The sequence below is a fragment of the Nicotiana sylvestris genome, chromosome 6 (assembly GCF_000393655.2).
Source record: "Nicotiana sylvestris chromosome 6, ASM39365v2, whole genome shotgun sequence".
NCBI classification, from domain to species: Eukaryota; Viridiplantae; Streptophyta; class Magnoliopsida; order Solanales; family Solanaceae; genus Nicotiana; species Nicotiana sylvestris.
The window spans coordinates 145,211,308-145,226,456 of NC_091062.1; the positions used below are offsets into that span (position 1 = coordinate 145,211,308).

General features: G+C 36.9%; 3 protein-coding genes across 6 annotated transcripts; 1 reads left to right on the forward strand and 2 right to left on the reverse strand.

Annotated features, from left to right (window-relative positions):
• Positions 1-200: 200 nt before the first annotated feature.
• Positions 201-6,329, reverse strand: LOC104246000 (ribonucleases P/MRP protein subunit POP1). Of its 2 annotated transcripts, none has more exons than XM_009801722.2 (10): positions 5,682-6,329; positions 5,371-5,467; positions 4,972-5,079; positions 4,665-4,889; positions 4,327-4,445; positions 3,777-4,247; positions 2,323-2,431; positions 1,638-2,239; positions 768-935; positions 201-632 (listed from the first exon to the last, which is right to left on the reverse strand). In XM_009801722.2, the coding sequence occupies exons 1-10, from the start codon at positions 6,119-6,121 to the stop codon at positions 434-436; spliced, it is 2,538 nt and encodes an 845-aa protein (XP_009800024.1). In that variant the 5' UTR covers positions 6,122-6,329; the 3' UTR covers positions 201-433. The 2 variants fall into 2 exon arrangements, with proteins under 2 accessions (XP_009800024.1, XP_009800025.1); XM_009801723.2 differs by having other exon boundaries at positions 5,367-5,467; positions 5,682-5,797.
• A 180-nt stretch (positions 6,330-6,509) lies between these two features.
• On the forward strand, positions 6,510-11,102 carry LOC104245999 (uncharacterized). Of its 3 annotated transcripts, none has more exons than XM_009801720.1 (5): positions 6,510-6,592; positions 9,510-9,597; positions 9,708-9,825; positions 9,906-10,058; positions 10,724-11,102. In XM_009801720.1, exons 2-5 carry the CDS (start codon positions 9,590-9,592, stop codon positions 10,892-10,894), a joined length of 450 nt encoding a protein of 149 aa, XP_009800022.1. In that variant the 5' UTR covers positions 6,510-6,592; positions 9,510-9,589; the 3' UTR covers positions 10,895-11,102. The 3 variants fall into 3 exon arrangements, with proteins under 3 accessions (XP_009800022.1, XP_009800023.1, XP_009800021.1); XM_009801721.2 differs by having other exon boundaries at positions 6,525-6,578; XM_009801719.2 differs by lacking the exon at positions 6,510-6,592 and adding an exon at positions 6,694-6,774.
• Positions 7,937-9,208, reverse strand: LOC104245998 (transcription factor bHLH91-like). Its single transcript, XM_009801718.2, has one exon. The coding sequence runs from the start codon at positions 9,117-9,119 to the stop codon at positions 8,028-8,030; it is 1,092 nt and encodes a 363-aa protein (XP_009800020.1). The 5' UTR covers positions 9,120-9,208; the 3' UTR covers positions 7,937-8,027.
• Positions 11,103-15,149: the final 4,047 nt, after the last annotated feature.

Consider the following 15,149-nt stretch of genomic DNA (forward strand, 5'->3'; position numbering starts at 1 on the left):
ATGCTTCTATGTGAACCTCTCCTTTTAAGTACCAGATATAGTGATTTTGATTGGATTTATGAGGTTAAACAGGAGACAATTGCTATTCTCTGTTCTTTGATTCATAGCATTGTTCTCTCAAGAAAAGAAGCAAATAACATTTGAAGAACAAATCCAGTTCTTTCCTGTTTATATTAACTAAATATAAAAAAAGTAAACTAACGAAATCAAGCATTGGTTTGCACAGGAAGAAAATAGCAAAAGAATATAACAAAGTTTCCCCTAGAATTTCAACTAGACTAAAGCTCTCTTCAATCTGTTGATATTGAACATTTGAATAAATATTGATGCAATCTTAAGGTAAATACATATCAGAGTTCACACATGAGATTGCAACGAGTTTTCTGCATAAATCTTGTTAGTAATCTTAATTAACCCTCATGGCCTCGTCTAATCACATGCACTCCAAATCATCTTCCCATTGTTCCAGGACGATAGAAGCAAGAGCAACTCTATACACCGTGGACCTTAAATTTCTAACCAGGACATAGATCTCCTTCCTTCTTTTCCTATCACCTACAGCCTTCCACTGTTCCTCTCTCAGGCGAGCAAGACAGACAGCTTCGCAAAGAGCCACTGCAACAGGCTTTTTGCTGCAGGATAAATTCAGATGAACTCAGTGCCAAAATGAAAGAACAGATCATAACTTTAGTAAAACTAAATTTTCCTCCAATTTAAATTTTTTTTTATCTGAGATAATACTACAGTTACATTGCAGCATTACTAACCTTCCTCGAACAAATCCTGTTGTAATAAAGCCAATCGGTAATCTACAAGATTCTTTAGCAGCAGGTTCTTCAGGTACTTGAAATTCCCATTTACCAGTTGCTTGCTGGGAGAAGCACGATCTCGCAAAGGACTCAGGTACTTGAAAATCTCCTTTGGAGATCTCTGATCTGCAGAATTGATAACTCAAAAGAGGTGCATTTGAGAATAAGAAACACTTAAGGCTCCCATTACTTTCTTTTTTTTTTGGGGGATCAAGTAATACTTCCTTTACTTCTATTTAACAGAAGATTCGCAAGCATCAATAAGATTGTAGGGAGTAATTTATTCATGTATTAGAAGTAGCATAATTAATATCATGTTTGGCAGTCTTTAGTTACTTTGTATAAAATTAGCACAACAGATGAAATGTTTGGTTGGCATTTTACGTTCCACATAAATAAAACACGTATAAGTTTTGAGTCAATTTACATATTATTTTATGCGGGGTAGAAGATGGAATAACTAATACAAGTATAACTAATTCCGGCAACCAATCCCTGCATTACTTATCTGCATAACTAATTCTTGCATAACTATGGCACAATTGTTGAAATGATTTTAAATACTCTGTCTCAAAAGTAGGCTCTAATATAGTGGACAGCGTTAGATAGAAGTTCACGTAGTCATCACATATGAGGTCAAGAATAATCTGCCAAAATGTTTATTCTCAAAACATTGTCATTTAGCAGTGAGCTTAGTCCTGCGTTTTCTATTGTGTAGCATATGAAATTCTCAAACTGCTGGATAAAAGCTCCATCAGCAACAAATAAGTATAAGTAAATAGACAGGGCAAGCAAATAACTGAATACAAAATGGATAACAATTGTCACCTGGTTGTCCACAACATTACATCATCGATGTGAGGTGCACAAACAACTGCTCCTTCTTCGAAAGAACCTTCTCTGTAGGCATGCAAAAGAACTCTGACCAAACACAATTTTTGGTCCTGATTTATCTGGTAAATGACCCCATCTGCATCCTCATTGAGTATCCGTTCGTCCTTCATAAATTTGCCGATGCACTTCTTACTGTGAAGCACTTTCGGAAATAAAAGTAGATGGCTACCTTTGATTTCATCCAAAAACTGAGTCAGCACATTACATGTCCTAGCAACAAATCCCTCGAATGGAGCACCACAACTACTCTCTTTTTCTGTTTTGCAACTTCTCAGGTATGGACTATTCATTGCTATATTTCTGATCATATCATCTGGTAAAAGTTGTTCATGTTGTACCCGACCATGAGCTGCCCCATTGAGTGCTTCTATAGCAAGGCGGAGACTGTCCCATGGAGATGGAACTGGAACTTTCCAAGTCCTTGTGTGAGGAGAACGGAGCTCTGACTTTTTATCATAAGCAGCTTCCTCCAAGGCCATGAAACAAGAATATGCACTGCAATCAGGGAATTCCCTTGGAAAGCATGGCAACCCAAGCTGCAAATAGGAAAAACATAAATTGGGATTTAAAAGTGATGTCAGACTCAAATTCAAAGCGAAAGCAGAACATCCATACTGACTTCACAAGATATCCAGTGCTTCTCTCGCAAACCAATCGCTTGAGCACCATTGGTCACAATAGCCATCCAAAAGACCTTGATCCAAGACAGTGGAAGAATAATAGACCATCTGAAGAGAGATTTAAAGGAACAGTTATGAGATATTCACTATTTAAGAACACGATTGCTTGATCGTTACAAATCAAGGAAATCCATATCAAAACATGAAGTGCAATTGCCTCATGTTCTTATACAAACAGATTTACGAGACTCAATGGTGAGTGAACTATGAATACCAGCAAAGGAGATATGACAAGATTGTTGCAGTAGGACCAGCAATAGCTTTTTAAGAAAGAAAAGCAAACTTTACTGAAATGAAGTTAAAAGAAAGTAAGGAAAAGGTATAACATGCATACCTAACAGTGAAATTTAAATAAATGTCCTTGATACTGAAAAGTTTGATAGAAAAATGAGTGCATGTTACATGAAATATAAAGATACAGCAGAATAACTATTACAGTATAAAGCTTTTGAGTTTCTATCCATCAAATCAAACTTAATTCGCATACATAATCACTCAAGTTAACACACGATCACAATAGTATTATGTGATTGATTTTGAGTCATAATAACGAGGTTTCTAGCAGCCCTATGACAGAAATAGTTATATGTAGCCTCATTTTGCTTCTCTACCCTAAAAAGATACCAAATTTTAACAATAAAAAAGATTACCAATTTTCCTAGAATTGCAAATATACTGTCTTTTAAGAGTTGATTTAATACGATATTTCATATTTGAGGTGACATTTTTATCCTTTACATATCTTACAATTATTCTTTAAACATGTTTCTTAAAACTCAAATATAACAACAATTTACTTTGGTTTTCCTTAATCTCCTTGAAAAATCTACCAAGACGAAAAAATGAGAGGGCACCACACCAACACCCACACCCACGCATAGGCGCGCGCGCGTGTGTATATATACACACACACTTATCTTCCAGAGAATTATTTTCATTTATTTTTTTATTCTCAAGGACAAAGTAAAACACACTTTTATTATGTTTGTTTTAACTCATAACATTATGTGATACACTTCCGAAAACTAACACAAACCAATAGGACAATTACTCATGCTATGAACACAGGAAGTGCAATAACCACATTTTTTTTCTTTTGTAATAAGATGGTGGAGCTTTAAGGTGGATGCATATAAGTATGTATCCTCAAAGGTTAAGCCTACCAACTAAACCAGAAGAGATGTGTCAGCAGAGCAATACGTGATATGAGAATTACTAAATCAACCTCACCACAAAAGTTGAAAATTTGGACATAGAAGAGGTGTTTGTGGCACGAGAGTTCGAGTTTCAGCACATGCAGTGTGTTTTTGTCATGAAAGTATATTGAGTAACCATGTGTAAATATAAATCAGACTTATTGTTCATTTCCAAACCTTAACGCCGGGAAATTCACCTTATAATGGAAGTTTTCTTGCTATCACTTCTCAGAAGCAGTAGAGGGCAGAACCTATTAAATTGCCTCTCAATAGAAGAGTGTTGTCTGCCTGTGCTCATATCACCAATGCGAAACAACTCCTTACGCTGACGGTGTTTCTCCATGCAAAGGATGTTCTCTTCTATTGGAGGATCTATGTCCTTTTTAGTATCCCACAGATCAATACACTCAGATAAGCCATGACTCCCTTCAGGTTCTAAGAACGAACACACAAGTAATTTCATATCTCTTTTTGGAGTTCCATTTCTTCCGCTCTCGTCTTTCTTATAAGATAGTATATCTTGAACCTTTGCTTCCGAAGCATTAGTAATATCTTTATCCAAAAATCGAGGATCATCAACAGAGAGAGAGAAGATTGCTGAAGATGGGATTTGATCATCATTCTCAATGTAGGATGCATACTTCAATACGGAAGTATTTACTGAAGAACTGCATCGCAACAACGATATTCAGTTAATATGCTCTTGATTCAGTTAAAAAAGAAAGGTTGTGTCTTCAATAGTATCACCAGGTCGAAGGATGTAACATCTTTTGAAGAAGCTGAGATGCCCTTGATCCCATCACTTCCAGTTTCCCGAGATGGTTCTCAAGGGAAACACAACTAACTCTAGTGCCAGCTGCATCCACCTGAAACTCAAGAAGCAATATTTCTCATCTACATAACAGAAACATGAAACAGGCAAGTAAACTACATGTTCTGTGAACAGTATGTGCATTTATAATCAAGAAAGTAATATGTGTACATCCATCATCATGTCACTACAACATGTAAAACCGAAGAAACTAATAAGGAGACTAGTACATATGAGCTATTAGAAATGGACACCATATGATTCTTTACTCAACCTGCCTTTCACAAGCATTTTGCAACGCATTACATCCTTCTCTAAAGGCAGCAGCATGTATCCAAACCCATAGCCGTCTTAAAGAAGAATGCCCATCAACTTTCTCTTGTTCATCACATATATTGGCATGATCAACCTTTGTATCGGTATTCCTACACTGCTGTGGTTGCCACATATAGGTTACAGGAGCAATTGTCTGAGAAAAGACAGCTCCTACATGATGGAGCTGCCAAAGAAACAGAAGTATCAAGCAAGCAAATTTTGGAGGCGATACCACTCTAAACGAAATACTAAGATGGACCACCCACCTCAGCACTACCGTAGATAGCACCAGAGAGTATGTCAGAACGAGCATCTTCACAATGTGAACATGGAGAAGGCACAAGCACAGTTTCTAGGATTGACAGCAACAAATCCTGGAAGAATATGTGAATGACCACATTATAAGCAGTAAGCACAATCTCTAGTTAGCAGAAGACCGCTATTTCCTTGCTACTGTTTCTTTTTTCTGGGCTCATGATTGCAAGGTTTGGGTAGATAATTGATAGAAAATAAACACAAATGTCTATTTATTTATTTTTTATAAGTAACACAAATGTTCATGTAATCAGATGCCATTGGTGTCAAAGTAATCCAGTGACCAAATGGAAATAAGTTAGAACAAGTATCAAGTAAAGCTTGGCAAGAAAGAGTAGGTAAATGCCTGCCTCTGGACCCTCCAACTGCACAGCTCTGCAATAACTTGCATCATGGACAAGTACTCCTCCTTTTAGATTCTTCAAAAGAGCTCTTGAGCCCCTCCCCCTGCATCATATAACAAAATATAAGATTGAAAGGACCTTCTTCCCACAATAGAAAGCCTACAATAGACAAATTGAAACCTTATATAATCAGCTAAACAAGTGTGTGTTTTCTTGTTTGATGACGAATGTTTTTTTTTTTCAATGCAACAGGATAAAATTAAGACTTTGTAGCTGCACTTTGAACATATCGCGAAAGAGCAGCAAGTTACCATTACCTGCCGTGCACACCAAGGGGCAGATAGAATCCCCAAAGTTTTGTCATTGTGAAACGCTTAGCATGCCACAAGTGAGTTCTAAGTCTCTTAGTCCCATCTCCTGAAGTTGAGAAACCATTCTGAGAATTCTTTGTAAGTTCAAGTTTCCTACGAACATGCCGTGGAAGTTTCTTCGTATCTTTCTCCAAATGGTCTAGGTTAGTTACATTATCCTCTCCTGATTTCTGCTTCTTTCTAACTCTACTCTTTGCCAATCTGTTGTCATGTCCAGTTGTTCGCCTTCTCTTACTTCTTTGAGATTTAAAATCATTACTTAATCGTTCTTTTACAATTGAGTGAAGAGACTCAAGTTCAGAAGCTCGAGACTCGGCAAATTTGTGCACATTAATGGTGCGAGGCGGACCTGCTGCAGGTCGAGGTTTTCCTCTATCTGAATTCATCAAGTGAGGACAAAATTAACTGACAGCAATGTAGGTAGATTGAATTCACAAATCGCTCATGTCTTCAATAGTAAAATTAGGGAAAAAGACAACAAACAAAAAAAATCAAACGATATAAAAAATAAGGAAAGAAAGAAAAAGAGGGGAGGAGAGTGGGAAGCGTTTTACAGGTCTAGATTAAAACATCTTAAATTACTATTTTCAATACGGCAACTAGCTTCTCTTAAAGGGAAAAAGAAAAGAGAGAAAAGGGTGAAGGCGTTCTTAAACCCCTTTTAAGCTTTTATATGTGAAAAGACATAATTATTCTCTGTTATTACCTTATCTCTTTTAAATCTGAGGGTAATTTAGTCTTTTAGGTAAAAGGGCAAAATACAGAAGACGACGGTCTCTTTTTGCCTTCGAAAGCAGAAGACGATTTTGGGGCGCAGACTCTTTTGCACGAGAACTCCAACTGGTATCCACACTTTGGTAATTTTCTTTTGATTCTTTTCACTATCTTCTGTACTAATTTTATGCTGCAATCCTCCTACTTCAGTACAAAAATTAGTTCAGACATATCTATTGTGCTTTGTGCATAAGCAAACAAAGCTTTGAAGTTCTTTCCTCTATTCTATGGTCCTCTCTTGTAAAAATCTCTAAAGATATGTTTGGTAATTTTTTGTTTTATTTCCTTGGTTGCTCTTCGTGAAGTCCAGAGATAAATTTCTTTTAAATTTTTTGAGTGTTTCTGCATTTTGGAGCGTTTAATTTTTCATCTAATCCCCGTCGGATGTTATTGTATTGAGTATATTCTAGGTGTTCAGTATTGGAAAGGTGTCTTTAATTGACATTTTCTTCTACACTTTGATTGTTCTCGTCTTCATCCTTGCCCATGCATCATACTTTTAGCATACGGGTTCTATATTACTTCATTGAATTAGTGGATAGTTAGAGGCCATTCATGTTCCAGCGTGTGCTATAGCCTATAGAGAGATTAATCTTGCCTTTGTGTGCCACACATTTTTGTCATGTTTTGATGTATCAAAATTATCAAATAGCTTGGAGTAATTCACATTGTGTCGAAGAAGCTTTACCAAAATTAGGATAAAGACATCTAGCTTCACGATATCTAGAGTGGATACTTTTAGCACTTACCTAATAGTTAGTCTAATACCCACGCAATTATAGGAGCATGGCACAAGTGCAAAAACTGAATTCTAATTGCCATGACAGCATCATAAAATACCAATGGACCTTTTCATAAAAATATTATAACCTAGGAGAACACTTGTAATATGCTACAGTATTACCTTTCATTACAAATGTTCTCCCACCCACCCACCCCCATTGCAAAAGAAGAAAAGAAGGAGAGTAGGATAACATGGAAGACTTTGTGTTCTCATTTTTTAAGTACTCTGGCTAAACCAAAGCTCATTCCAAGAAGCCCGAGCCACTAAGCTCTGAAGCTGTGTTAGCATACAACTAATTAGACTTGCCTAAAATGTTCTTTTTGAAACGTTAAAATATATGTGAAATACAAGCAGAAATTGTATTTTATATTTTGTGTCCAAAAGATAACAGAATTCCATGGAGATGTGATATTGTAAGTGTAGGAGTTTGTATTTTGTATTACGGTTACACTAACTAACGAAATCCTCAGAGATAAACCGAGCACATTATGTTGCCAAAGCATATTATGTCTTATTAGAAATTAAGAAGTGTTAAACATTGAGTTAGCCAGTAATTATTTCTGAATTCCTGATCAGTTCATTCCTTGGATTCAACAAAGTTATTCCTCCTAAGGAACACTAACACTATCATCCACTGGCCGATCAGCGCGCCAATTTGTGTAACCTGAAACTCCTGGATCATTATTAATGATGTCTCTAAGTCCCTCTAGAAATCATATGAAAGAGCTGACTAATTAACAGCTATTAGTTGGTGCAATTGCTGCATACTGTATGTCCACAACCTCAATAAGCTTCTTGGCTATTGCACTTGCATACACTGTAGATCCTTCACAAATCTTGGAGTTGAACAGAAAACTGTAGTAATCACCAATAAGTCCCCCAGCAACATGGTGAAGATCCAGTTGAAGGTCATCAAGAACCTTAGATGCAAAAAGAAGGCAATTGATTCTCTTTTGCTGAACAAGTTTGATAGTAACTTCATCGTCTACAACGTGAACATCAACTTCAGTATTCTTGGACCTCCTCTGCAGCCATGAACTCCTTAATGAATTTCCATTGTAAGATTGGTCCACTTCATCCATTTGCTTTGAATCATTACCATCCATTGAATTACCACCTTCTTCTGTCTTTTGCCTCTTAATCCTATCTCTACTACATCTCTTCTTCTCCACCATAAGTTCTAAATCATGCACTTCCCTTTTTAGCTCATTGATGTACTCAATAGCATCCTTCACAATTGATGCTCTATCATTCTTGCTAGGATTTGGTACCATACTCCTCAAAGCTTTGTACTTGTCAGTCAAATGCACCCTCCTCTGTCTCTCAGTAGCAAAATGTTTTGTATCTTTACCAATATCCCTATTTTTAGCAATACCATTCATGTCAGCAGAAAACTCAAAAATCCCATTGTCAAAAGGCCTTTCTTCTCCATCTTGATACAAAGCACCACTTAACTGATTTCTCTCCTCCAACCCATTAAAGAAAGAAGTAGTACTTCTTAAGTTTCTCAAGCCATAGCCATGTGGCAAAGAGTGGAATAATTCTCTCAGTAAAGGGGGTTGTGGGGGTAGATTTAATGGAAGTAAAGAAGGATCATAGACTGCACTTGAATTTGAATTTGATGCACCATCTGCTGTTGCTGGAATATTAATGTCACCTAGTAAGCCTAGTGAAGTTAATAAATTTGAAGCTTGATTTGTATTAGTATTTGTAAAGGAAATTGATGATCTAGGCAAAGGAAACATGTTGAGAAGATCAGGGGTTGGGAGATTATATGGAGCTTCAGGCAGTGAATTGATGACCATTTTGTATGTCATGAGCAACATGTTGAAAGTTATTATTATCTTCTTGATTTTGGTATGGAGGAAAGCTCATTTCACCCCAATTTGATTGATCACAAGATATTCCTTGATTATTGTGTTCATGTACCAATTCTTGCATGCTGTTGTTGTTATGAGTAGTATTGTGACACTGTTCCATCTCAAGATTCAGTTGCTGCTGAAGTTGCATTTCTAAGGCTGCTGCAGCCACAACTGCAGCATCTTGTTGATATGTGTTTTCTTCTATGGCAAAAACATTTTCATGTTGCACACTAGACTTGCCTAAAATGTTGACTAACAATGACTCAGGAAGAGAAAAACTAAATAAAGCACTTTTTTCCCTGGGAAAAAAAAAAAGGAAAAGCAAAGCTTACGCTTGCTTTTTTGAAATTACAGATACATCCCATTGGCAACGGCTGCTTGTTTGTGAATTGAAGAGTAGTAGTTTGAGCGGTGAAGAGTTCTGGATTCTGGTGATGAAGATGTATGAACACTTTATGATTTTTGTTTCTGATTGAAGCCCATTGCTTCAGTGAGCTTTTAAGTTCACGGTCTTTGTTGTTGGGTCAATTTCTCATACAATATCTTTTGCAGACTTGAAGCAAATGCAGGTGCTCTCACAAACTTTGAAGTGCTTGACTTTCTATGCTCGAGAGGTGCAGGAAGAGATCCTACACGGGTCATAGTTCCTGTTGCACCGTCAGAGTTCAAGGTTGGAAGTTACATTATCCAACTTCTTGTTTGAGAGTATTTCATTAGGCCTGGCAATGGCTGATGTTTGTGATCTTCTAGGTGTATGATTATTTAGAGCAAACTGCTGCTTGCAATCAGACAAGACAAGCAATTGGTGAATTTTTGGAAAAATGTAAAAGTATCAAGCTCGCGAAAGCTGAGATCCTTAACATCATCAATATTAGGCCATCTTCGCTTGTTGAACTTTACCCGGTAATGTTTGGAAAGATGATGCTCTTGGTATATTGACTATTTAAACTTGCAGCATTGTAACTTGTCGACATCTGTGAGCTGTTGTATTATTGTTGCACACCTCAGGTTTTCCATACTTTTAAGCAATGGAAAATATAGATAAATGACCGTTCCCCAATCGAGAGGAAGCAGGAAAGAAGATGTAGTTTACCTCCTTGGTGCACTCATCTAATTTGAGCAAATAAAAAATGGTGCATTCGTCATGGTTTAGTCGTTTACAATGGTAAGCCCCAAGAGTGTGACCTTGTTATTGAGGTGATTGTTGGGATCCTTGGGTACGCTAAAGGAAATTGGTTTACTTGATTAGATTTTGAAGGGTAAGGATGAGACCATGTATCCTCACGAGCTTCCATGGTTGGTGTACAATTGAGTGCGTGGTGTTAATGTGTTGCATTCGGATAACTCCCGCCTTTAGGTGTCATTAGATAGCCAGTTGCCACTTGCCAACCATATGTTGAATACATGCTGATTAACTGTATGAACGTCTCTTCCAACTTCATAATTTATATAAAACTCTAGCATGCTTTCCGAACCAAATCATGTCATTGAGGTCACCCTTTCATTTACATGTTATATTGATTTTGCTTGAGGTTCTGATATATATTTTCTTTTCTTAACATATGCAGATAATAGAGGAATATGACAACCGTTTTGGGGAAGCTACAGAAACAATGGAAGAGTTTGTGGAAACTGTGCAGCTGTTGCCACCTCCTCCAAACCAAATGCAGTCTGAACAAGGAACTGCTGCAGACGAAACAGAAGTTCCAGATGGAGAAAAGATAGAGGTTGCCGAATAGACTCTGTAGGTCATACAAGAAACCTTTTGGTGAAAGTTTTTTGTTTCTTCGCGAAAGCACTGCATATACTAGTTTACATAGATATGGTGTTCTAGTCTTACAAGTACTGAAATTACAAGTTTGGCTTGAGTTTTTAGTTATAGATGCTTCTTACATTTCTTGAACAGAAACGGAAGGTCTGAATGCTGATTTCTTTCATTCGTGCCCATTTCCACTTCCCTATTTTGATTATTGTTGTCAATCTTGATATTGGCTTCATACGGCTGGTAGGCTTGTGTTAAATTATATAACGCTAATGAAAATAGAAACTGAGAGACCAATGAGGAAATGATTTGTATTAGTGAGGAAGTTGTTGCTCCTTCACCTCGTAATATGTTCAAGTTAAAAGGATTCAATCCAGCTTCGGATGCTTGCCTATACTTCTTGTCTCGAGCATCTCGGATCCATACATCGAAGGGGTAACGAACATTTTAGTCTAAATTCGACATCAATTGGTCATGCAATTTGGGATCCTCATTTTTGTTTACCGGCCGCGGAAGCTTTTACTTGAGGAGGTGCTCTTGGCCCAGAGAATTTTGCTTATTCTGGTATTTATCAGTGGTGATATACAACCGGTTCCAATTTTTGCCTCTTCTTCTCCCTCTGAATCAAACCTTTCCTTGTCATAATGGTTGAATTTATATTAGTATCCATGATACAATCCGAATCCAAGATGTAGAAATAGAAGAAGGTGCACCCCTCTACGTCAAAAGAAATGAGATTATTCCGTGGACGTGGTTATTGGCAAGAACTTATTGAATGCATCGTTTAGGCTCATTGTAAATTAGGAGTCGCTCCTGCCACTTAGTCGAGAGCCTTGAGCATTATACAAGGACGTGCTATAGGAGTAACTCATTAACTTCTGGGTGGAATTGCCACAATATGGATATCAAATGATTAATGATGACCCGAATCCGCATATTTTCTACAAAAATATCGCAGAATTTTAGGACCTAAAGATGTTGATCTTGATGAAGAATTCCACAGTACTTGACATTACTCTAATTCGATCAACTTAACAACTCCCGATGATTTCAATCCATTAGATTATTCAAATTTTAAATTGTGATGTGATGTTTCTTTATCAAGCGAACTTATCAATTACTGTAGTAAAGTTTTACTATTTTTCTTTCAATACTTCTAGTTAATGTAATATACCAAGTGAAAATGAATATTTTTAACTTTATGTCACATCAAATGTACGACATATAAATAAAACTTACTCCCTGTGTTCCAATTTATGTGAACCTGTTTGACTGGACACAAAGTTTAAGAAAAAATGAAGATTTTTGAAATTTGTGGTCCTAAACAAGTCTAAAAGGGGCCCAGAGTATTTATGTGGTTATAAAAGCTTCTCATTAAGGGTATAATTGTAACTTTTAAGCTAAATTATTACCAAATTTAGAAAGGAGTCATTCTTTTTATCAAGTTGCCTGATTCCAGACCACTGTTTATTCAAGGCAAATAAAAGATGTGAGAAATTATTTTTTCGTCTAAAAAAATGTGAAAAATCAATTGCACCCTCAACTTTAAACTGTATTATCTCCCTCCTATTTTAATACCCTCTAAAGTAACCTGCAATGCCTACAGATATAGATGAATCGAACGGGACCATATCGAAAATGTGGTTTTTTTTGACTCAAAATACTGAAATAAGTGTTAAGAAAAAAAGTTATCAAACTATATATAACGCCACAAAAAGTGGCGCTATATTAATTAAAGGCTGACACATCTTACATAGCGTCACTATTAATGGCGCTATACCCCTTATTACCTGACCCCACCAATAATTTCTGGGTTCAATAATTCAAAGTGTATAAAGCCACTTTTTGCGGCGCTATATACAAAAAAAAAAACCTCTCCGGCTAGCCATTTCCTATATAAACATCGTAGAATCGCATATCTTCATTCAAAATTTTTTTTTAACTCTTGTTGGTTTCTATTGTTGTTAAATTCTCTAGCATTTTTTCATTATGTCTGAAGAACGTAGAATAAGAGTATCATTATATTGGGGGTGGGGGGTTGAGATTGTGATGGAGAATAACTCTGTGGGCTACAGTTTATCTGCTAAGTGTAATGTTAAATTGCCACTTTCAATGGAGTACGAAACATTGATATCGTTGTTATGCAAAAAAAATGCGTGTGAGAAAACGTTCAGTAATACTCAAAGTAACCGGAAGATATCCGTATTTCGTTACGCCGCAAGGGGTTGCTTTTTACTCAGAGTTTAACATCGATGATGATGACACTTTGAGTGATTTCCTGAGGACTCCGGACGAATGCCGAGAATTTCTTGTAATCACAATATTGGAGATGTACGTGAAGGTCGAAGACGTTCCAAAAAACGAGGTTGTGCATAGTAGAGATAACCCCCAGTCATCGGGTGGTTATTCTGGATCAGTTTTTACCGGACATGTTCCGGATGAAAGATTTTTTCTTGATTTAAATTTATCACCGTCGGCGAATGAGCAGCGAGAAAATAATTTATACCCTACTTTCCATAATTCACAAGAAGAGTGGTAAACTTCCATTTTCATTTGTGTTAATTATGTATATTTTTGGCGTATTGAATTAATTTTAACGCTCATTTATTTAATAGGGGGTACCGGCCGGATATGAATTTTACAAGTGGCCCATCCGGTAGTCATCACCTAACTGAAAACGTCCATCATGGAATGTCATCACATTACGACTTGTAAGTGAAATGATATAGCCATATATAAAGCATTTATTAATTTAGTAGCTTATATTTTTGTTGAAATGTGCAGTGAAAACGAGCAAGTTGAACTACCCGTACTCACTCAATTGCCCGAAAATGACGTATTACATCAGGATCTGGCAGATGAACAGAGTGAGGAAGAGAACAGCGATTACGATAACAATGTCGATGAATCGGGAGACGAGACACCATTTGCTCGTGAGGATGGTGATGAAGATGACGAGGAGGAAGGACCCGATTTGAAGAGAGCCCCCCATAGACGAAAAGTGTACCAGTCTAAAGTGCCGTTTCATTCAAGGGAGATTCCTTATATTGATAACTTGCCAGCCGTGCCGGATGTGGAAGCTCTCACAAGGGATTTTGATGAAATCCGGACAGCAATGTGGGATGAGTCTAGACCAACGGTGCTTGCAAAGGGGATGCTTTTTCCTGATAAAGCACGCGTAAGCAGGGCTTGTAAAATGCACAATGTTAAAGAGTGTCGTGAGATGCAGGTATCGGAGTCAAGTCCGACGGTATACAAGGCTATTTGCCGCAGGTGGTTTTGGCCATGTAATTGGATGTTGCGTGCGTCGAAGAAGAAAACAGGTATGTGGAAAGTGGGTAAATACATTCCCACCCACACATGCGAAATGGACACTTTCAACGGGAATCACTTCAACTTGGATATTGACTTGATATCTCTTGTACTTATTCCGCACATCGAAGCGTCCATAAGGTATAAAATCAAAGAGTGCATTACAGCAGTCTACCAGGAATATGGCCACACAATTACTAAAAGAAAGGCATATCTTGGGCGCAAAAGAGCGTTTGAAATAGTCTATGGTAACTGGGATAAGTCATTTGCAGATCTGCCTAGCTACATGGCTGCACTGCAGCACTTTAACCCCCAAAATTTCTCGAACTACATTGACCTGATTCCTGTTTAGCCCAGGATATGTAGGAAACCTTTGAAGCAAAGGTTCGGTCAAATCTTTTTCAAAAAATGCTTCAACGGAGTACTCGGATGGGCAAAAATCGCTCGCTTTATCTTTGCACGAAAACCCTTCGTGTCTCCGGGCAAAGAGGGGCAGCTGTAAGCACGTGATTTTTGCCCTATATGAGAATTACTCCCAAAAAATTCAAAAATAAAATGATTTTTCTTTGGTGTGCAATTTTGTGATATTTTGAAGAATTATTTGTATTTGTCTGTGCGTGTTTATTCGCTAAATTAATAAAAAATACAAAAATATGTCGCATTTTGCATGTAGGATTTAATTCTACAATTGTTAGTAATTAAAATTGTTTTACAAAAATTAAAAATTACAAAAATAGGCATCGTTTGCATTTTTAGCATTTAATGTCCAAATATACAATTTTATGCTTAATTAATACTTAATTGTGTGTTAATTGTTATTGGGAGTTAATTTGCGCCTTTATAACTTAATTTAGTTCTTAATAATAGTTTAAGTATTTTTATAATTTAGTTTTAGAAAAAAAATAAAAGAAGAAAAGAGA

Bases quoted from the DNA above. Each gene is read 5' to 3' on its own strand.
- LOC104246000 (XM_009801722.2), bottom strand. From the start codon at position 6,121: ATGAATTCAGATAGAGGAAAACCTCGACCTGCAGCAGGTCCGCCTCGC. The intron at 4,890-4,971 runs GTGGGTGGTCCA...TTTCTTTGGCAG, and splicing joins CTATCTACGGTAGTGCTGAG to CTCCATCATGTAGGAGCTGT. The intron at 2,432-3,776 runs GTGAATTTCCCG...ATCTCTCTTCAG, and splicing joins AAGAAAACTTCCATTATAAG to ATGGTCTATTATTCTTCCAC.
- LOC104245999 (XM_009801719.2), top strand. The intron at 9,598-9,707 runs GTATGAACACTT...TATCTTTTGCAG, and splicing joins TGGATTCTGGTGATGAAGAT to ACTTGAAGCAAATGCAGGTG. The intron at 9,826-9,905 runs GTTGGAAGTTAC...GTGATCTTCTAG, and splicing joins TTGCACCGTCAGAGTTCAAG to GTGTATGATTATTTAGAGCA.
- LOC104245998 (XM_009801718.2), bottom strand. From the start codon at position 9,119: ATGTTGCTCATGACATACAAAATGGTCATCAATTCACTGCCTGAAGCT.